The following is a 23,038-nucleotide window of genomic DNA, read 5'->3' on the forward strand; positions in this document are numbered from 1 at the left end:
ACATTTTGATCTAAGGGATTATAAGGTGATATAATACCTTCTTCTAAAAGGACAACTCTTATTCTTAATAATTACATTTTTGTATCTGCACTATCCCTCGCATCCCTTTGCAAACCAATAGATTAGATACACTGTCACTGAGTGTTATGTCAGTGGTGTCCACGTCAGCTGTGTGGTGATGTGTGCTGTCATCTGTGTTCTCTCTGGCCATAACTGTGATGACTGTACCATTGCCTCTGGCTGAAACATAAACCGGTACCTCCACTGACACTTTGCAGATGTAGTGTCCTGAATCCTCTCTCGTGATACGTGAAAAGGTCAAGGTCGCACAGTTACATTGTTCCTTTTGCAGAGATCCTTGACACGCTGTGTTTGAGCTCACACTCATTTCTGTGTGATTTTTTAGCCAGTTAACCCTTGTTTTTTTAAACTCCCCAGTCCAGCAGCAGGTAATGTGTGCCGTCGCCCCCTCCGCGACGACAACACCAGGAGTCTGGGTCACAACAAATATACTGGATGAAAGACCTGAGAAAAAACAGACAAAAAAAGAGATATATGATTTTTTTATTCATCACAAACATGACCATAGTTGGCCTGCTTATGCTTCCCCCTTTTAGGCTCTTCCTGATCTGCTCAGCCCCCTTCCACCTCAGTGAGGACAACACCTGCCTCTGAGTCTGTAAGACTGGTTGGTCCCACTGTGGCTCCCTCTCCCTTTTGAAAGGCTGGTTCCTTTTGGGCACCAAACCTGGTTTTCTTTGAGTTGGTAGTGTTGAGTGAAGCCTTTGTTCATGTCACATGTAATCCAGTTTTTATAGCACAGACACACACACACACACACACACACTTGGCTTATTCTGAGTTATCCTTAGAACAATACATGTTAAATGAGTAGCTATTATTTTACTGCGCAGAGCTGTGGCAGAGCAATATTATACAGCATGTGTTACATGGACATGTTTTAAACTAAACAATTCAGTGAAGACTATCAGCATAATTAAGGAAAATGTGTTCAAATGAGTTTTACCTTCAGACTTCTGTTTTTTCATCTATGAATCGTTCATTGGCCACTAGTGAGGATGAACAGTCAAATAAACTGACAGGCAGACATTAGCTGTTTCTTTGCGGTTGGATGATCCTTTGAACATCTAGTCTGACTTCCTTTGTTAACTACTACTTCCTGCAGTACTGTCAGAATAATGCTACAAAGGGATATAGTCACACAGTCTGTTCAAACACCGACAGAGGGTTTGAAGTATTCAACAAAGGTCAGGACACCTGCAGGAGATGTTTGCATCAACTTCCTTTAATTTACCTCCAGTGCTGCAGGAAAGCTACAAGTTAACCAATTCCTTGATCCCTGAAAAAGACGTGTTATCTATGAAATTTACATGATTTTTCCATTTTTGGTTACCAGTTACCTTTAAACCACTTAAGGTTTGACTTGAACTACTTTATGCACACTTTATTGTGCTGTAGATTTAAGTTCCCATCAATCTACACTCAATAATCCATAATGACAAAGTGAAAACATGTTTTTAGAACAGGGTTAGAAAATAAGATAGGAACCTAGAAATAAGAAAAATGGATAAATCTCTCATTTACAGTAGTATTCAGACCCTTTGCTGTAGCACTCCAAACTGTGCTTGAATGCATCCTCTATTGAGGTGTGTCAAGACCCCACCTGTGGCAAACGGAATTAATTGGACATAATTTAGAAAGACACACACCTGTGTATATAAGGTCCCACAATTCACACTGCATGTCAGGACACAAACCAACCAATCAAGTCTAATAATTGAGCATAGTTTGATGGTGGGCAAAAACTTACATTTCATCCATATTTCAAATATATAAGCAACAACAACTACAACACAAAGTGTGAAAAACGTGAAGGGCCCTGAATACTTTTTGAAGTCAATAGACATATACTATATACTATACTATATAACTGAACAATTAATTGAATATTTTAAAGTCATTACGGAGACAATTCCACAGTTTGACTGACTCCACATATAGAATATTATATATCTGCTTTACAATATATGTTATGTATTGTGTATGTATATGTATTTCCAGTATATATCTGCGTGCACTTTACATTTTGACTTTTAACATTACATTTTCTTCTTGTACATGTGTTGCCCCACACTTCCACACAGTATCTCAAATAGTACAGCATTTGAGGTGCTTTGTAAACCAACGTGTGTCTTGATTTCTTCAAAATTGTAATATTTTGTTCACTGTCAGATACAATATGTGAAGTTGCTGAGAAAACTTCTATTGCTACACCTGAAAAATTTGGCTTCCAACTCCCTTTGAACACTGATTCCAGCCGTACTCGACTTAAATATTCTTTTTTGTTATGGTTTTGTTCAAATTCAATGATTCACTGTTAAAAATATCACTTTATGCAGCTTTCCAAAAGTGATTTGAAAGATAAAGTTTTACTTACTCCAAGATGAGAGGAGAGACACGAGTAGCAGGCAGCTCAGTGGAAGCTTCATCCTTTCACGGCGCTTCAACACTGAATAATGACACTCGTCTCCTACCTCTCACATCTGACACACACAAAACAATACATACCAGGCCTCAGCTCTCATTTTGAGGTTTTTCAAAGATTTAAAGACAAATGTTTAAAACCACAACTTCTGTTCCTTCCCCTTCAGATGAACTGAGGGCAGCTATCGGCTCTATTTAATAAAAATAATAATAATAATAATAATAAAACAGTCACTATTTAGCCATGTCCTGCCCTCTCTGTGAGGCCAGAAGAAATATTTTCTTTGTGTCCGAGCTACCATGGCTTACAATAACATACAACAAAACTAGAATAGTTTCCCTGGCAGATTAGATGAAAAGATGACTGAGCACAAACTAAATAATGTCAGGTAAACTGAAAATCAAGTCTTTCTATCATGGAAAATTACAAACATAGACTCTTAATAGAGCTTAAAATATGTTGTTATATATATTTAACAGTAGTTTTGACCCTAATCCCAGCCTTCAGTTAAGCAATCTTCATATGAACTCTTTTCATTCTAATATCACAGGCTCATTTTGAACACCCACGTGTTGCTCATATCTGTCACTATTCCACCTCCACCTGTTTATTTTTGCCGCTGTACCTATTCTGCCCACCAGATGTCTGTGGACTTTCCTGTCTCAGTCACCTGATTCCCCACACCCACCTCTTCACCCTGTCTGGGCCTTATACATACTATTTTTCCCTGTTCTTTTCATTGCATTCTTGCCATCCTGTTACATGATTTGTTCAAGTTACCTGTTCCTGTACCTGCCTGCCTGTAAGTGTTAACTATCATCATCTCCTCCATTAAAATCACAATCATCAGTGTGGAGTCTATGTTTAAGGCACTGCACCTGGTGTTCAATTATTCTGGCATCTATAGTCAGATGAAAGTTGACTAAAGCTATGCTGGGGATTAAGTGCCATCACCAAATTCTATATGCACTAATAAGTGCAGATTGTAAACCCACACACACTCCTGAGAAGTCTAAGCATCAGTAAAAAAAAAAAAAAAAAAACCCTATGTGGGTGTGTAGGTACTTTACCAATGGATCAAATGATCAAGTGTTAATGTGAAAAGTTGTTTTTCATAGAGACAAACCTACATGAAGTTGTCAGCAACTCCGCACATTCATTCAATATGTGTACGTATGAGCATTATAACCCACACCAGCCCATTACCGAGGAGAGTTTCCTGCCGTTTGGAGGGAGTGCTGTGGCATGTAACTAGGCCACCACAACAAAGGAGGGAGGACCCACCTTGTAGTGCACTTTGGTATTACAGGAGAACCAAAATACAGTATCAGGCTGCCACACCTGGTGGAGCATTTAGCAGCTAAAGAGCCAGACATTTCCCTCTGGAGTTGGTGTTTAGCTGTTCTCAGGTGGCTAATGAAGGTTTAATGCTGACGTTAACGAGCTGTGCAGAAAGTTAAATGCTCATTCTGAGATATGTCTCATGTCTCATGATCATATCTGTTCCCAAAGACAAAAACATGGGTTTGAATTAAACATTGTAGCTTTAAATTGAAGAGGAAGTTGATAAAAGTTTAAAAGTTTAAAACATTTTAATAAACAGGAAAGTTATGTTTGCAAATTCATCGTGTTGTCTGAGCTTTTTATGACTTACATACAAAGACATTAAGGACAATGTATTCTAAAGTTATTTAAAGATGTGGAGTGTCTCAGCATGTGTAATTGCACACTGCGAAACATAGGGAGACAGAACCAAGCCATGAATCAATGAATCGTATCAATGTCCTTGCTCAGAGGCAGTTCAGTGGTACATTGCACCATCATGAGGACTAAACCAGCAACATTTGAACAATATGGAAGCCACCTTTTTTTCTGGACAGAGTCAGCTCATCTATCTACAAAGGTTCACTCAGACTGCACCAGGTTGCATTTTTCTATAAGGTCTGCTCAACGGAAGTGGCCTTGTGCTCTGCTTTGGACTGTCAGATGAGATGACAGAGAAAAACAGGAAGACCCTCAACCACAACCATATCATTCTTCAAACCCGCAACTGACGTAGCCCTGTAGCAGTCCTGTGGTCGTCCTTGTTTGTGACATGCAGTGTTAACACACAAACACTGCTGTTTATTCACAGACTAATTTACTCATTCTGTTGATCCCTTTGACCTCACTGTATTGTCATTTTGGACCTCTCTGCTGTTCTAGGGTTAAAATCTGATGAAACTTTGTTTAGTCACTCTCATCAGCCTCAGATCAGCTAACACAGTCTGTATTTAATGTGCAACACTGACACTTACAACATATTGTCTTGCGTATTTAGCATTCTTTTGTGGCTTTTTCTGCCCTCCTGTAACATAAAAACTATTTATGCTTCATACACCATTCATATGTCTGTAATGGTATATATGTATATTTGTATAGAGTTTGCATAAAACTGCATGTCTAATCAGCTATTCCTTATTTTCTCTTCCAGGTTTAGTTCTTTGTATATGGGTGATTTTTCTTAATGATGAATGTTATACTTTGGTTTGAGTAACAGTTCCATTGACATCCATTGTATTTATATTTCAGACATTAACATGTTATGTTTGATTTGTATAAAGTGCAAACTCAATTTATATTTCAAAATGCTCAGAACTGACTGCATACTGAGCAAATGTATATGACTTTGTTATGGTTGCTTGTACAGTAACATGAGTTATTATGAGTTACATAACACATTAAAACCTATGAGGGCCCATTCACTCCAATGGTAATTGTAACTTTACACCTATATACAATACAAACTCCATTCATATTGCAGATTACTAAGGACTGAACACTGATGAACTATATATAAGTACATATACTTGTTATGATTACATGTACAGTTGATGAGTTATTATGGGTTGCATGAGACATTACAGCCCATTTACTCCCATTGTAATTCTAACTCAACACACATGAACAATGAAAACTACTAGTTTTAATTTCTTCCTGTGAATTTATCTTACTCTGTTTTCCTCTATCAGTGTTTATCATGCTGTCCTTTTAAGGCCTTGTTTATGTTGTGATTGTGGTTGATATTTTTTTTATTTTCCAGCACAAACAGTTTGTGCTTATGTGGTAATTTCACAATCAACAGTAAGAAATGTGATTATTTGACAGATGTTTGACCTTTTCACAGCAAAGTTAATACGGGCTGAGATTCAGCACCGGAAATAATCACAGTGAATCATTTTTTATTTCTTTTGTGTGAGTCAGAGCGCAGGGTATATGTTGACACCCTCCTCCTACTGCTTTCAGTCAGTCAGACTACAGCTGTTTTAAGTTGTCTTTCACGCGTTGGCTGTCTGCTGAGAGAAAGTACATTTTGCTGAATGCTGAAGCATTCATCTTGTTTCATTAAATTCTCATAGACAATTGTTATTTTCCAGGATTTATGTGAATTCTTTTGCAATTGTGCTCCAATGTGTGGTTTTACACAAGAATACATTATAATCAATTTATTCTTGACTTTTATTGAGGGAATCTTTTCCCTCCAGAAAACCAAAATAAAAAGAAAAGTGTGTGTCCTCAGTTTGATCTTTGTATGATGTGGATTTCTGTCTCAACCTGGAGTACAAAGGGCTACTGTACTGTACTGGGCTCATCCATGAGATGAAATGTGTTGCAGTACAATAAATTAAATGTTCTTTATACAACAAGTGCTACAACAAGAGATTTGTCCTCTTCAGAGATCAAGAAATCACAGTTGAAGTTGAAAATCCAGCTTTTGCTGCCACCTAGTGATTGAAGTTTTCATCTTGTTGTGTTCCCTGGCCTTGCCTAAAAATTTTAAGTAGGTAATAACAGACATAGGCAGTGGTTCCATGAGAAAATGCCACTAAATATAAAAATAAATATGATAAACACCAGAGAGCTTTATGTTGGTTCAGAGTTGAGTTTTTGAGTTTGGCACTAACAGCACCTACAACCACTGTCTATGACAACAGCACACATTTCCATGCCTGTTACCCTGACTGTGCTTGAATGCTAAAAATGCAGCTTGTGGCTAACACGAGGAAATAACCTCATCACAGCTGAAACTCTGCACTCTGCACAACCCCTGTAGTTAATCTTACATCCACCAAATACATGTGTCACAGAATTAGTGATCAACACAGCCACAATTAACACCATAACTAACCATAATCACAGCAACAGCAGTGCAGTCTGTCACACCACAGTCACAACACCAAGTATAAATTCTCATGATCAGATTTACACCATCAGGTAGCTGCAGACAACTAGAGCTTAGCATTAGCAGAGTATTAAATATTACAATTGTAAATGAGCTGATTGTAGTTGTCCAGTGTTAATGCTGAATCACATTACCTACAGTATTATACCATGATTATCATAATGTGGAACATAGCTGCAGGAAACAAAGCAACGTGACACCACTGAGCTGATCATATAGCTGAACACTATATGATACTGAGTGAAGTTCCCATATTTGACCAGCAGAGGGCACAGAAGACCATTGGTCAGTAGTAGCAGTCATAAAACAGTGGCTTGTCTCAGTTGAGACTTGACCCACCTGATGATCTCCCAGCAACATCCTCTGTCACAGGGGGGGTGTGGATTTCATGTGAAATTAATGCTCCTTTATTGTGTATATGAAGCGTCATGATCAACTAAGAATATATAAAAAGCATATTGGTAAATCCTCAGTAGAGGCTTGAGAGTTGGTATCATGGCAAACCAGTCAGAGGAAATGCACAAGAACACTGTGTGACACACTTTCCTGGAAGAGCTCTACCTTACTTCTTGGAAGTGGCTGTACTTGTAGTTTTTGCTATTTTGCCTACCCTCCACATGAAGGACTTTAAACTAAAATTATGATTACTATGTGAATAAATGACTGAGATATGGAACATGATGGTCCTATGCACCTAACTTTGTGGTGTGCAAATAGTTCTTTTGTTGAGATTACTAGGAAAAGCAGGCAACTCCCATGAATGCCTCTTATAGTGTAATGTGTGTCAACTGGTTTGAGGTGATATCATTGAAAAAATAAATGGGGAATAAGCATCACTAGAATAAAGTGATTAAGGACTTCAGGTGGGTCCTGTTTACCGCGAGGCTCTGAAGACGTGTTCTTCTCTGTCAGAATTTAACACTGAAAAGTCTTACAACGGATGAATTGGAGATTGATGGGTGATATCTACTTCAGCTGACCTCCTAACAAGTTAACCCGGTAATGGTAGAGATACAGCTGATAAACCATGTAATGTACAAAACCACGTAATGTCACGTATGGTGGTGGTAGTGGTGGTGGTTGGGAGGGGGGCGGGGTATGTCGGCCCACTGACTTTATATTTAAAAATAATAATAATAATAAAAAAATATATATATACATGTATATTTGGCCGCCTGTCTGCTGTCAAATGCCCGCGAAAAAATTAACTGGCATTTGACACGACACCGGAAGTGCTTGCAGTGTTTTGGAGGAGCTGTTACACCCATAGGTTGTAGTTCTGCAAATAATGACGACAGACGCTACGTCAAAAAAAAGAAAACGATTTGCTCGCAGCGCAGCTCGCCTCTAACTACCGGAGCCATTTATACATTACGACCACGTGTACAGACGATGGATATACGTAGCTATTAAGTTGTCTGCCTTTGTATCCTTTTGTAGCATTTGGATACAACAAGTGCTTGGTTTTACGGTGGGAACATTATGAAAATACAGTGACAAGAGCAACATATTTCAAGGTGAGTCTCTCACATTTCTGCATCACGTTAGCTAACGCTTATGTTAACAGATGGCGGTGTTGTTTCATATGGACAGCATTTTGTTTTACAATGAAATGTTATTTTCGTCGCGTTTGAAGAAAGAGCTGGTGTTTACTTCACCGTCGACTGGGTGATGAAAGTAGAATGCGGTTCAGGTTTCGTCCCCTGTCGTTAGACAGCAAACGAGCTTGTCTGAGTATGAACTACTGTTTTATAAAGGTAGTTCAACTACAGTGCTTTCTAAATGCATTTCAGAGTGAATGCGTCATTACCAGTTTCATTCAATAATATTTGTTTGTCTATGGTGCTTTATCTGCTTCTTCATAGTGGGGAGCAGGTGTATCGTTAGCTATTGTCCGGGTGAAACGTGGTGTTCTTGGCTGTGTAAAGATAACAAAACACCCTTTATATACAGTTAGACTATTTATATTTTTGTCCTGGTCATATAAATATCAGGTCTGCTGTTCAGTAAGTTACCAGTTTACAGTGTAGTATAATGCTGAGTGAGACATGAGTAACTTTATTCAACTCCACACTAGCACACCTGTCTGGACCTGCACTGTACACATATAGTAACTGTTAAATCATCTGGTACTTCACTTTAATCTGGCAAGGACCGTGTTTATGCCACAGAATATCTATTTTCCTGGCGTTGACATAGCTACATGTCTCCCGCCGTCTCGTCTGATGAACACATGGCCGGTATTATTCAGTCTGGATTACTGTGAGGATTGATAATTTCCTATGACTCAGCAGTGAGTCAAGGGCTTTCTAGGGTTTGACTGGCATCGTCTCCAGTGGTTAACACTGTACTTGAGGAACAGCTGCAGCAGGTGGTGGAACAACTGACCCAGGGGTTCCCAGAATGAAGTTGGTGTAATGTCACGGATGTATCATTAACTTTTTTTTTTTGGCTTACATCAATCCTTCACCCACTTATACTCAGTGTTTTTCCACAACCCCTGTACTCTAATCTGGAAATGATTGTTTTCAGGTGTGAGACTCTGCTGTATGATTAGCTTTTGCTTGAACTCACCTGTGAGCTCACAATCAGCTGCCAGTTCTGGTCTGATTGTTAACAGTCGTGGGTGTGTGTCAACAGTCAATTTACATAGTACCAATTCACAACAGAAGTTATCTTGAGGCACTGCACGTATAGAGCAGGTCTAGACCATATCTCTTTTTCTTTATAAAATTTGTGTGTGAAACTAAGTAGTTGAACACACAAAACACATAAATACAACTAGCACTCTGGGTGTTCCTGCTTATCCTCCACACTACCACCTAAGTTCCCTTCCAGGAACCCTCAAACTTAAAAGTCAGAGAGCACATTAGTGGTTTTCTCACGCCTACTGAAAGTGCTGACAAAAAAACCCTTATATGATGGGTAATTTTAACCCGGCATTTAAAGGGGACTGACAACTGAGGAGTGTATTGTGTTTGCCTACAGAGGCAGTAATGTTAGTTAAACCCCAACTCAAGTGTTAATTCAGCCCATAACTGTTTTTCTCACGTATTACACGTTTGAATCAGTGACGTGGGAGTTGCCTTTGACGTGAAACAATTGAGCCACTTATCCTGTCTGGCCTGTATATTTTGTTGCTGAAGCAAGTTGGGTGAGAAGAAGGAAGGACATAAAGAAGATGGAGAAAAGGACTGGAATGCCTAAGTCCCCCTCCACTCATGAATGTGTTATTTGAACTTCATGAGAAGGCTGGTCTCTCATTCAACTGAGGGGGAAAGTTCAGCCGTTGCTCACCTTAAATCTCAGTTTAACATGTGAACATACAAACAGGATTTGTAACATCACAGCCAGTTTAGGAACCAGTCTTTGTCCAGTGATTCCAAACCCTGTATTTTTTTATCTATCTTTAAGCTTTATGATATTTATGCTGAAAAGTATTCCACTTTTTAATATTTACTCTTCCTTTTTACCACATTTAATAATTTCCCGTAGACACTAAAAGCTTGTAATATATTCTCAGTCTTGCAGAGAACAAAATTTTATGTCTTTACAATCTGACATGTTTGTCTTAAGTCTTCAGTCTTTTAAAGCACCTGGCCCTGTGACTGGGCTGCTTGACAGCCAAGTAGTATTTGTTTTCTATTCATAAAATACATCACTGGACAAAGATGTGTACAGCTGATGACAATAAATCTGGGCTTTTGGACATAAATAATCAGCACTGCACAGATTGATTTCTTCATCTGAGGATTTTAAAAACACTGTTAAGAGAGACTGAAATTTGGATGAACGAAGTAGCTTATATCAAGCTCTTAGTGAGATTATGCCAGCTGACATTCCTGTTGACACAGGAAACCTGTGAGGAACTTTTGTGACTGTGTCTGTTTTCAGCCCTGACCTTGAGCGACAGCAGGACGTGTTTGCCGTGTCAACTTTAGCATGTCCTCGTTACAAACGCACAGAAAAGCAAACTCCTACCAGTCGTTTGATAAGTTCCTATTAGAAATCACTTAAGACACATGAAAACTGTTTATGTCCACAACACAGACTGTTTACAGGACAGTGTGATATTAATTATTTTGGTTTACCTCATGCAGTTTATGTCTCATTTGATTCAGAGGAACAAAGCTTTATTAGGATAGCTTTGAAGCAGCAGGCAGTTAGAATTGAACTGTAGCCAAGCACTGACACTGCCTGTGATCACCAGAGCACCATCCATTCTCACTCACTCCTGTTTTCTATTCTTTCATATGTTTGATAGAATAAAACACAAACACATTTTTTTATCACCTGTATGTCCACATCAGTTTAGCCTAGTCCATGATTCACTAGCACATTGTAATTAGTTCTGCTCTGCTGCCTAAAACATGCTTTCCAGTTAGACTACAATGACTTTTGACCGAGGTGATTTACGGACCAGAGTGCTTTGAAAACCATGTCTAATCAAGGAGTGTCCTGCCTCTCTGATGCAGACAGAGGCTGTGTAACCAACCATCTCACCAGGGAGAAAACAGGCTTTTATTTTAGCTAAGCTGGTAACATAATGTACAAACCCTGTGATCTATGGAAAATGAAGGATGTTCATATCAGTGTGGAGGATGTTGACTCAACTGAATTGTGCCATTTTACCCTGTGTGCCATGTTAGCTCCCTCTGAGAATGACGCAGATGTCTTTGTGTCTGGTTGCCACAGCCATGTCACACCTGTTTTTTTGTTTTTAGGAAGAAGGAAGTGTTGAATAGCCAAGTTTTAAAGGAAGTATTCCTATGACCAAACTCTGACAAACAAAAGGAAACCAAAGACCTTTGTTCCCGAAACGCTGGAGTCAGTGGAAAAAAGAATCGATTCGGCCACATTCTTTTGCACAGCTGCACAACACACACAGATTTATTCCTTTTCTAATGTTAGATTTGTTGAGCGTTATGAGCTGTAGTTTAGAAACTAGCCCAGAATCCTTAAGTAGGATAAATGTGAGTCTAGCTCTGTTACGTGTCTAGCCTGATCCCCCAACAAGTCAAAACAGGCAGAGCAGCTGTGTTGTACCCTGCCAGCGTTACTGCTGAGAGTGTTTTTGCCGTGTGGGATTGGTTTTGTTTCCACAGAGTACAGTGTGCTGCTTGTGTGTACACAGGGAATGGACTCTCTGATACTTGACTAATGTAGATATTAAAGAGGAACCGAATTTGTTCCTTGCCTCGGGTGCTGGTTCCACTGCCAAGGCTTCAGTGGAAAATCATTGAAGCTGCACTTAGCCAGGCCATTTGACTGGACATATACACTCCCTTTAATCCCAGTGGCTTACACACGTTAAACTGCAAGTTGTTAGATAGTTTCCTAATACTCGCAGGTTCACACAGCATACCAAAAGTCAAAGTGAAAAGACTTAATTATCATATATCCAGACACATATCACGCCACTCTGGAGTTTCTCTGGAGGCAGTTTTATGTGTACAGCCCCTCGCAGCCTTTTGTCAGAATGTAAACGGATTCCTGCATCTCTAAGTAGTGAAACCTTGGCAGAGGAGTGTCTAGAAGACAAACTACATGCTCAGTAATCTTTGGACATGCAGCTGACCTTTCCTCTCTCTTGCTGCCCCAGCAGTTTCACCAGAACCTCCTACATCAGGATGAAGGAACGAACAGACACTCCTCAAGATCGGTGAGTTCAAAATCAGATCAAAACAAGAACCTCTCACTTCCCAGTATTCTCTCTCGGTCACAGTTCCTCAGAGAGTTTTTGCTCTCGATCACAGTTTCTGTTGCTGACAATGTTGCTAAAGTAACAATTTAAAGACTGTTATTTGTTGATGCTGGTTGTTCTTTAAAATGATACTGTGGTAAGACACTGTCCAGCTGAGAGCTGGAAAGTCATCTTCCAATCACATCCTTTACTCCCCATCTACAGGGGCTGCTTGGTGGGAATCAGTTTCTTCATTCTGGGCCTGGGAACATTGCTACCATGGAACTTCTTCATGACTGCTTCATTGGTAAGCCACAAAGAACACATTCTAGTAGCAGTTCTGACAAATTAAATGTTTTAGAGCCAGTTAATAAGATGGTAGTATCTCATTTTCCCAGTCAGATCTATATAAAACCCTTTCTCTAAAGTGACAGCCAAGAAATTGTTGGTCCAGGGCTTCAACTTAAACTTCTTAAAGAATCACATGCTGAATGGATAACAATGGTCTTATGGACGTTTAAGCTGTTTATATATATTGATGGATTGGATTAGTCAAAAGGATGTGATGCAGCCAAGTGATTTGCTGCCATCCTGCATGTTATGCAGTCTGGGTTTAAGGTGTTAAAATGTCATGACCCGCAGGGACCCATAAATCCACACAGTCTATCATATGACTTTGGGTCACCATGCAGATGACTGCACGTGCACACACGTGTTCATGCAACAGAGCGAAGGCTCTTTTCACATAGATGTTACCTGTATCTGCAGAGCTTCCACAGCCCTTTGATTCCTGCTGAAAGCTTTGACACTTGACAGTCAGGGATATTTTCAGCTGCTTACTGATAGAGGATGAAGCTGTTAGAATGTGACCTGCATCACAACAAATGTAGGTCTCAAGCAATGAACCAAATGAGAGGAGTATTATTAAAGTATTGTCACAAGACTTATCTGGATCTGTGCTCTAACCAGCTAGCTGCATACTGTGGCTGAAATGTGGCTTTATATTGACAGAAGGCCACTGTAATTATTATTGATGTAGAATGATAAGTCATAGATTGTTTGATTATTATTATTACTTCCCTTTTATATTAATCTTGTATTATTATTATACCATGTATAAGGATACAATGCAAGGATTGTTTCTAAATTGGGCTGTGTGTTGTTTTGTTTGTGTGCTGGCTACTTAGAGCCAGTGGGGACATCTGTTAACAGTGACCAACCAACAATAGCCTTTATAAAGCACAGAGCAACATTAGCATTCATCTTCAGCTGCTAAGTGTTCCATGGTGTCCACTAGCAAGCTACTAACTTTGTCTGTCTGCTGTTTGATGTTAAGCACACTGGGTTCGTCAGAGCTGTTTTGCTGAGAAAGGCTGGAAACAGCATTGATTAAAAAAAACAGTGACAGCAAGTAATAACAGTTCATTTTTGGGCTGTAATGGCTCAGTGAGCTGAGGGGAACTGGTGATAATTCACTGTGCTGCACTGCACACTGTTATTTGATCTGTTAATGTAAAAATATAAAAATAATATAAAAATGATTTGTGAAGCTTTAAAATGATTGAGGATTTATGCAGAGTATATCCAGCAAGTTTTATGACAAGAGGATTCTGGGAGTTGAATGAAACTGTTCTAGTGAGCTGAGCAGTATCCAATGATAAGTTTCTCAGACAGTGTAAACTGGTTGTCTCAATTGTAAGAAGAACAAAAGTTGCCTTCAAAGCTGTAGAATTTCAGAGATAGAACATAAAGATTTTGTTGTACTTCCTATTTATGATTCCTTATGTGAAATGGAAGGATAATTAATTAATTAATCTGTCTCCTGTCCTCTGGGTTTGTAGTATTTCCAAGGTCGTCTGAACACAACAGAATGGAGCAATGGCACAGTGGTGGTCCGCAAAGAGTACTACTTCAACAACTGGATGACCCTGCTATCCCAGCTGCCCCTGCTGCTGTTCACCCTGCTCAACTCCTTTCCTGTACCAGAGGTCAGTGAAGTGCTCTCAGTGTCAGAGGATGTTGTTATTGGTCCTGGGCAGTGTCCCAAAGCTGTTTTAAAGAAATTAGGACTGTCTTTCAGCCAGCAGTAAAAAAGTAATGTACATTACTAAACACTAGACTTGAGGTATTGACCAGTACAAAGTGTCTTTGTTTTTCATCCAGTCTGATGTAGAACTCCAGCATTCATGGTTAAATCACTAATGTCGGTGTTGACTGTTGTTTCAGGATATCGGAGGCGATGCGTATCGCAGGTAGCCTCGTTTTTATCCTGCTGCTCTTCATCCTCACGGCAGTGCTGGTCAAAGTGCCCATGGAGGAAGATCGCTTCTTCTCCGTTACCATGGCTACAATCTGGTTCATCAACTGTAAGTCAGTGTGGCTCTGAGTGAGCGAAAGCCTGAAAGAAATGGAGGTTGAAGGTGGTGTGCACATGTGTAAATGTGACTGCTGACTCTTGTCCTCCGCAGCGTTCGGAGCCGTGCTGCAGGGCAGTCTGTTTGGACTTGTGGGCCTGCTGCCTCAGAAGTACAGCACCATCTTCATGAGCGGCCAGGGCCTTGCCGGGACCTTCGCTGCCATCGCCATGCTGCTAGCCATAGCCAGTGAGACACCCACATTCACACAAAACACTACTGGGTGCCTAATCCCCAGTTGCCTAGTAACAGGATATTCAAAATGGATGCAGAGCTAGTCAAATCAGCATGACGACACCCACCACACAACACACTCTGCTCCATTTCAAAGGACTCAGCTCATGTTGGGTCTTTCTAAGCAGTGTTCTCTCTCTCCCAGAATTCCCAGCTAACTTTTGTTTTTGTGTTTGTCACTCAGGTGATACAGACTCTGAGACCGCAGCGTTGGGTTACTTCATCACACCATGTGTGGGGACAGTGGTCACACTCTTAAGCTACGTGCTTCTACCTCGCTGGGTCAGTCAGCTTCCAGCCTACATCACCCACAATCCATTCAGCCTCCAGCTAAACCACAGTATCCCCTCTCTTTGTTGAACTACGCAAAGTCACATTGTTAGTGTCTGACCACACACTGTTTGTATGTTGAACGCTGGATCAAGATGGTGTTGAAGTTTACTATCAGAGCTAAACTGATGTTTAAATCTCAGTGATCGTCACTTACCTAGGTGAACTAGGAGCCTCAGTCTGCCAAAGTTTAAAGCTGCCTAATCTGACTGAGCAGGCAGAGAAGTGAATGATAATCGATATTGAATGTGAATTAACTTTTGTCCAAGTTAGTCAAGCTAGTTAGTGGAAGACTCATAGACTCTAGACTCATGCAGTCAACATGTACATGTACAGACAGGTGACAAACTGAAGGAGAAACTGGAAAAATAAGTGAGAAACATGATGAGTGCCCTCATCCACTGAATGTCACTAACCTGTTTGATGAGTATGAAAATGACGTGAATCATGTGTTATGGCCTTCGCAGTCACCAGTTGAACACCTGGTGGCATGTGGTGGCCCAACACCTTACTAAGGCACTTTATGTTGGTTTTTCCTTAATTCCCTAATTTGTCACCTGTCTGTGTGTATTAGCCCAACAGCCTGATCCATGGTTTTCAGCTCTAAGCCTCACTTGTGTTGTCTGGTGTTTCCATGCAGGAGTTTGCTCAATATTATCTGAACAAAAACAGCAAGTACGAGCCAGGGACAGACGAGCTGCTGAAAGGTGAGATTTTGGCTTCAACAAACCTTGTGTTCACACCCTCTGAGTTAATGTCACCCTGTCTCCAGGAGACACTGTCATTTCACCACGCGACCCTTATTTCGAAGTGCAAGCTCTTTTAAAATGAGTCAAATTAAGATGATCAAACCTTCATTGGACTGCGAGCGAACATCTGTTTGCTTTTCCACGAGTTCACAGCTCTGTCCTTCACAGTCTGCTTGAATCAAATCAATTCAGTGGAACATTATCTCGTTAAGTCAGTTGACCCTCCGTTTATCCAATTAGAATCTCGGCAAAGGCCAGACAAAGACAGAGCCTGTTGGTCCCCACACAGACTCTCAGTGTTTTCCATGAATGCCTGAAAAGCCCAAAGAGGTGCAGCTACTCACATAATTCACTTGCCATATTTGAAATATTTCCTTCAAGCACGAGCAAAGCACAAAACAACAATAAAGTTTTTTATGCATAAATGGACCAGTGGAAGACGTACTGTGTGTATATTCAATTGCAGAGAGCAGCACAGTGGAGAATGGCAAGCTGAATGGCCATGCTAATGGCTCCGTGACCATCAGCACAGTGAATGGCAGCAGTCCAGCTGAAGACGAGGTGGAACCCAGTCCAGACGAGACCAAGCAGGCCTTCCTATCACTGGAGCAGGTGGAGAGGAGACAAGCCAAAGCCTCTGTCATAGAGGTCCTCAAAAAGGTACATCCACTGGTTTGATATTACAGTCTCACATTACAGTCTGTGAAGTATCAGATGTTAGAGTGTCATTAAGTCATTTAGTCCTGTTATATATGTGTAAACGTTTCTTCTCTCCTTTTATTTTCAGATCAAGGTGATGGCGTTCTGTGTGACGTTTGTGTTCACAGTCACTCTGTCCGTCTTCCCCGCTGTCACTGCAGATGTCAGAACATTATACCCAGGAAAATGGGGTATGACTGTGCCTTAGTTCAACTCTGTGACTCAACATACACTTACTGGATATCTTACTGGATATAGCTTCTGTAATCTCTTTATACTCATCTGCTGTGGACTGATCTTCCTGTCTCCTAATGCTCTCGCTTTTCATTCTTTCATCAGAGCGCTTCTTTCTCTCAGTGTGCTGCTTCTTGATGTTCAACCTCTGCGACTGGTTCGGTCGGACCATCACCACCTTTATACGTTGGGTGAGTATCCTGTTGCTCGTGTGTCCACTTTGCTGTGACTAACACTGTTTAGTTTGTTGATTTAATTCATGTAAATTACTCAAAGTTTTCATTCTGATAAAACATTTCACATTTGCCATAATCAGACCACTTCATTCCCATTTTGATGCATTATAATCTATCAGACTAAACTAGCTAAACTATACATGCCCAGCAGCTGAGTGCCTGTTACCAGCTCATAACAGCTGTTCTAGTAGCTACTTTGTCCAGTTACTTCTGAAGTCAAAAGTAGAATCATTGTTTGAGAGAGGTGTTTGTTTCAAGACTAATCCAGGAAATGTTACAGCTGGTAAATCATTGATGAGACTACAGCTGAGCCATTGACTCTCTCGGTCTGTACTTAGTCACTTGAATTAAACGTTACATGTTCACAATGATGACTTTGAAAATTTTGAATGACTGACTTTTACTAATAGATTAAAGGGAGGACTACCTTGATAAAGCCAGTATGGAATATCCCTGATAAGTCGTCTCACAGCGTACACTGTTATCAACCCGTCAGCTAACCCTGTGGTGCTCAGTTCTAATGTGTTTGCCCAGCATTAATTAGTGGTAGATACAGTAAGTGATGGAGAGAACATGACTCAGGGCTCCTGTGTCCTTGACAGGAAACCACCTCATTCATCCTCCACTGGAACAATAATAATAATAACATATTAAACCCTGACCAGAGGGCTGATGGGATTCGGCTCTGACTCTTGATGCTGTTACTCTGTCAGCAACTGAAATCACATTTTGGGTGTATTTTGTTGTGCCAGATGGTCCTGTCTCTTCTCTCCCACACAGTCACTTTTCTTAGCTCTACGCCTACGCATCACAATCCCTCCTGTGGCTGACATCACACACACTGCCAGGCATTCTTTTGTGATTGCACTTTGTTTTTCTGTCGGGTTTCTGTCCGTCCTCCAACACAGTGTGAAATTACAACATCATCTCCTGTTGTACGTGCAGGAATGTTTGCTCTTGTGCTGAGTTTGATCCACAGACACTTGGTGTTCTGTGGGGGATATTTGGGAATATCCATCCAGACTTTTGTCTCTCCCTCTTCTGTTCATTAGTTGTATCACTCTACATGTCATTTTTTTACTCCCCTCTGTCCCTCAGTCTAAACCCATATTTCCTGTCCCTGCAGCCTTGCAAAGAGTCTCGTCTGTTCCCGGCGCTGGTCGTCTCCAGGGTGGTGTTCATCCCTCTGCTGATGCTCTGTAATGTCCAGGCTCGCTCCTTCCTCCCTGTCTTCTTTGCCCACGACGGTGCTTTCGCCTTCATCATGGCTCTCTTCTCTGTGTCCAGTGGCTACTTTGTCTGCCTTTCCATGTCCTACGCACCACAGTGAGTACAACTTCATCAACACGTGATTTAAAAGCCAGTGGGAATATGAATTGAATAGTTTTCAAATCTGTTTTCTGCCATGTTTGACAGCTTAGATTATCCCTGACTGCAGATACACATTCATATGTGTTGTTATTTTGGAGCATGGACTGTTTTAACTCATTGCTACGTTCAAGGACACTCCAACAGCAGAGGTTTTAAAGTGCGCTGCTAAATGAAAGAAATGACCAACCTAGTTAAAAGTGTGAGCTATAATCAAACGTACACCTGTAAACTGGTGTGTAGGAGGATGAAATGTACAGAAAGTTGAACTGAATTTAAGACAGAGCTGTGTTTTGGTCAGAGACTAATGAACAGTATGCCTGCTGAAGGTCTGTGAGTCAAACAGCACCCACACCATATATGGTACATAAAAATCTTACCCATCAACTCCAGCAGCAGCCTCCTGGCATTCATACCAGTTAAGGTCAATGAGCTCTTCCATGTGTAAACAAACACAGCAGTGTTGTAGTATATCATGCCATAGAAACGCTTGTGTAGCTTTAAGCCAAACAAACAAAAAGATGACTAATTAGTATTGGTACATAATACAGGCCAGTTCACATTTCTCTCCCCACTTCCTGTTTTACGCGCACCTTCGCGCACATGTGCACGTCCGCACACAGGAGTGGAAGAGCCGCAGAGGAGACAGGTCAGCAAGCATCTGAAAGTCAGACCAGTTTTTTTTATGGGTGTTATCTACTAACTACTAACTTTGCTGGCAGGGAGGCTAGCCCTCCTCCATCATCTGTAACTGTGGAAGGATCTTGTATGAAGGTTAAACAGGCTGTAAAGAGGTCATCTGTATAAAATGATGCTTCCTGAACAGTAATGGGGCTGATTTCAGTTAGTTAAAATTACACACCAGTACTTGGAATCATGTAGGAATGGTGGACTCTAACAATGGAAACTGCTGCACAGATGTTATTACAGAATGCACATACATTGAATGAGTGTTGCTGAAACACTCGAACCTGATTGAATGACACTCATACAGTCAACACCTGAATCTCTGAGGGCCCTTGAATGCACCAAGAAGGTGTGTCCAAATCACCATGGCAATATAGCATAACACTGACACAAAACTGAAGGTGGTTGAATGTTCACTGTCATCAATCAGCAGTCTGATGTCAAGTCTCAGCAAGTTGATTTGTGTAGCGTGCTGAAGTGAACTGAAGCTACTTGTTGTACACTGGGAAATGATCAGCATGATGTAAAGACTGTGATGTGACCTGGTTGGTCCAGGACCATGGCTGATCCTGTTCTCACCTGCTCTCTCATCAGGTTAGTGGAGCCAAAGGACGCAGAGACTGCAGGAGCCCTGATGACCTTCTTTCTGGCCCTGGGTCTGTCTATAGGAGCGGCCCTGTCCTTCCCTCTGAGAGCTCTGGTCTAGTCTCTCTCTCTCTCGCACACACACATAGTAATAGTAATAGTCGTGCATAGACACTGTAGGATACTCACACTCCTGGAGGTGCAAATATGATAAATAGTTTATCATCAGTGCGTCCCCTCCTGGACCATCTTTTCCGTTTAGTTTTTTCCCCACTCGTGTGTCGGGTGCTGTGTGTTACAGCCTGACAGACGTGACAACCACGGACACTGAGTGACACTGTAAATAAACACAGTTAATGAAGTGGTATTAACAAGGAATTCCCTTTGGAAGAAGGAATAAGGGAAACACAGTTTGTTACTTTGAATAACTGCTGGTAAATTTACCTGCTACCTGAAGAAGGAAAGATTTCCTCTGTACAGTTATCACAGGAGAGTATTTCTGTTTGTAGGTAGTTTTGGGGCATTATAGCTAATCATATGTAGATAAAGGGAAACCTTAGAAAAACTGATACATTTCATTTCCATGTGCTGCAACCAGGACTGTAACATACAATTACTTGTTGAATTTGTTTACACTCCATTCGTTTGGTTTTGCTGGGAGATTTTTTTATTTGATGGTTTGAATGATTAGAGTGGATCAACTTTTTGTTAGAATAATTACATGAGGTATTTTTGATGTTAGGATTATTTTGTAATCTCTAATGAAATAGCTCTAGGGTACAGATTTGAACAAAGCATTTGTTGTAATGTAATGTAAATTACCCGTGCAAGGTTAATGACCTGCCTCACAGGTATGAATGGATAAGTGAATGGGCCAATGGGGCACAGGCCCAAGGGGTCCAAGGCTTCAGGAGGCCCCCGGGCTGAAGCCTCAAAGATTCAGAATGACCACAACGAGACAGAGTTCCAGTTTTTCCCCTTTACAAACCTGCAGCACCAGTTGTCTCCAGTGCTCTCTCCAGGTTCTTTAGATTACTGCTGCCACCTACTGGTCAAAAGGTCCAGTTTCTTTTTTTTTTGGGTGGGGGTGGGGGGCTAAAAACATCACCATTAAACACGACAGACTGCTGTGCTGTGACTCCGTCAGGACACACACTGACTGACAGGGAGTAGAAATGGACTTCCCAGCACCTCCCGACACTCGGTTGTATTTTTGGTGACATGTCAGGGTTCAGGTCAGCAGGTTACGTTACTGACATGACCCCGGGCTGACATGGAGTCTAAACTATGATGCATCCCCTGGATCAATACAAAAAGTAGGTTTACTTTGAATTAGTTTTAACTCTCATTTCAAAGCCTCTCCTGAGAGCACCTGGCAGCTGCTGTTTTCTTGTTCAATGTACCAGCGTAGTGACTGTTGTTACTGTAAGCCATTAAAAACAATCTAATCAGATGTAAATATTAATTATTGTGAAAAAAGAGAAATGGTTCTGCAAATGCTGAGTATTTTTTCTGTTAGATATTGCGTAGATATTTCCTGTATATGTCAAATAATATTGGGTTTTTTTAGACGTTGCTACCAATGTGCCATGCTCCAGCAACATTGGCAATTTCAGTTGTGTTGGGATGTGTTTTTTTTTTTAACATTTAGAAAGTAACTTATTGCTCCATTCTGGTGTCACATCACAATCTATGTAGATTTAAAAGAAGCCTTGATTTTTCCAGTTCATTATCCACGTATGTGTGTTTATGTTGTTTTTGATTTTTCTGACTGTAAATGAAGAGCTTGATGGATGGTTGTGTGTGTGTGTGTGTGTGTGTGTGCGTGCTGTGTGAGGTGTCATGTACATGTCAATGGAGAAAATAAGTTGTTGTGACAGCTGCTCCTTCAAAACCAACCAAGGGCTGAGTCCTGATTAATTGGATTTTCTTCTTTTTAAAATGTGACTTGATTTACACCACATTCACATCAAATGGGAACTGAACATACAGTACATACAAAGAAGTAGTTGTCATGGCGATTATCAATATTTAAAAATGTTGAGTTCACTGCCAATCCCAAACTTCAAATGTAGCTGATGCCAACTGATGTGAACAGCATGTTAACGTAGGGAGCTGAAATGCACCACATTTCCCTACAACCTGTCAATGCAGCATCAGTAATAGAGATGTCTGAACTCTGGGATCCTAATGTATAATATAAAACCATGTTGTGCTTCAAAATTACAAAACACACATGGGTCAGAAAAACTGAAACTTATTAGTTTAAATGTTTCTACTTCTTAATATTTTGTATAAAGAGTGCAAATGAAATGATTAGATATGAGTTCACAGGCAGTGTACAGTGTGTAGATGGCAGGTATCCTAAGCTCTGTCACAATCAGCCTTAATGATAATAAAACCCTGTTTATGATCATGTTGTGTTTGCATCACATTGGACTGACAGTAAACACAAGCTGCTGCCGTCTGCCTCCTTGTAATTAGCCTGTGCTCGCTTCTAACTGCAGATGTGTCAACATGGAGCAGCAGGAAGTCCTCCCACAGTAACACTCCGACTAACTCGGTGTCAACAAAACAGCATGTTTTTTTTTGTCCGTGCTTTCAAAGCAAAAACATCCTGTTTGTGTTTTCTCAGTGCGACCACAACACTGATACTTAATGTGATCCATTACATGCATTTCACCTGTGCTCCATACAAAGACTCTGGCAGAAAAGGATACAGGGGTTCTGATTAAACCACCAGACCATGTTTCAAGAGTTACAGTAAAGGGAATTCATGCCTATGCATGTTTGTAATATATCTGTATAGAGTTGGCACTTAATAAATGGATGGTTACAAGCAGCTGTGTTTGTGTTTTTAAATGGTCATTTGTATGAAAACATGAACTACAGTGTCCTCACCAAGGCCCTGTCTTACATACAAGGATAACTGAGCTGGCTTGATTTTCTTGGAGGTATCAATTCAAAAATGTTAATTTAAATATTATTTTAGATCTTTAAATAACATTTATGGAGACCAGAAGAGGCGAAAGAATGCGCTATTTCACAAAGAGCACCTGCAAAATAATCTTTTCTAACACAATTATCTGGC

At 40.6% G+C, this 23,038-nt stretch overlaps 1 protein-coding gene across 3 annotated transcripts; it reads left to right on the forward strand.

The window, feature by feature from the left end:
* The first annotated feature begins 8,028 nt into the window (after positions 1-8,028).
* LOC108882046 (equilibrative nucleoside transporter 2) lies at positions 8,029-22,789 on the forward strand. 3 transcript variants are annotated; one of them, XM_018674276.2, is made up of 13 exons: positions 8,029-8,245; positions 12,331-12,390; positions 12,637-12,718; positions 14,253-14,408; positions 14,648-14,777; positions 14,880-15,014; positions 15,244-15,341; positions 16,030-16,096; positions 16,605-16,798; positions 16,926-17,028; positions 17,177-17,262; positions 18,434-18,633; positions 19,957-22,789. In XM_018674276.2, exons 2-13 carry the CDS (start codon positions 12,359-12,361, stop codon positions 20,066-20,068), a joined length of 1,395 nt encoding a protein of 464 aa, XP_018529792.1. In that variant the 5' UTR covers positions 8,029-8,245; positions 12,331-12,358; the 3' UTR covers positions 20,069-22,789. The 3 variants fall into 3 exon arrangements, with proteins under 3 accessions (XP_018529792.1, XP_050931330.1, XP_018529791.1); XM_051075373.1 differs by having other exon boundaries at positions 8,032-8,245; positions 14,253-14,399; positions 14,638-14,777; XM_018674275.2 differs by having other exon boundaries at positions 8,032-8,245; positions 12,334-12,390; positions 14,253-14,399; positions 14,638-14,777.
* Positions 22,790-23,038: the final 249 nt, after the last annotated feature.

Source organism: Lates calcarifer, linkage group LG14 (genome assembly GCF_001640805.2).
Source record: "Lates calcarifer isolate ASB-BC8 linkage group LG14, TLL_Latcal_v3, whole genome shotgun sequence".
NCBI lineage: Eukaryota > Metazoa > Chordata > Actinopteri > Centropomidae > Lates > Lates calcarifer.

Excerpts from the sequence above, each read along its gene's own strand:
- LOC108882046 (XM_018674276.2), top strand. The coding sequence starts at position 12,359 with ATGAAGGAACGAACAGACACTCCTCAAGATCG. Across the intron at positions 14,409-14,647 it reads CTGTACCAGAGGTCAGTGAA|GCGATGCGTATCGCAGGTAG; the intron begins GTGCTCTCAGTG and ends AGGATATCGGAG. Across the intron at positions 17,029-17,176 it reads ATTATACCCAGGAAAATGGG|AGCGCTTCTTTCTCTCAGTG; the intron begins GTATGACTGTGC and ends TTCTTTCATCAG.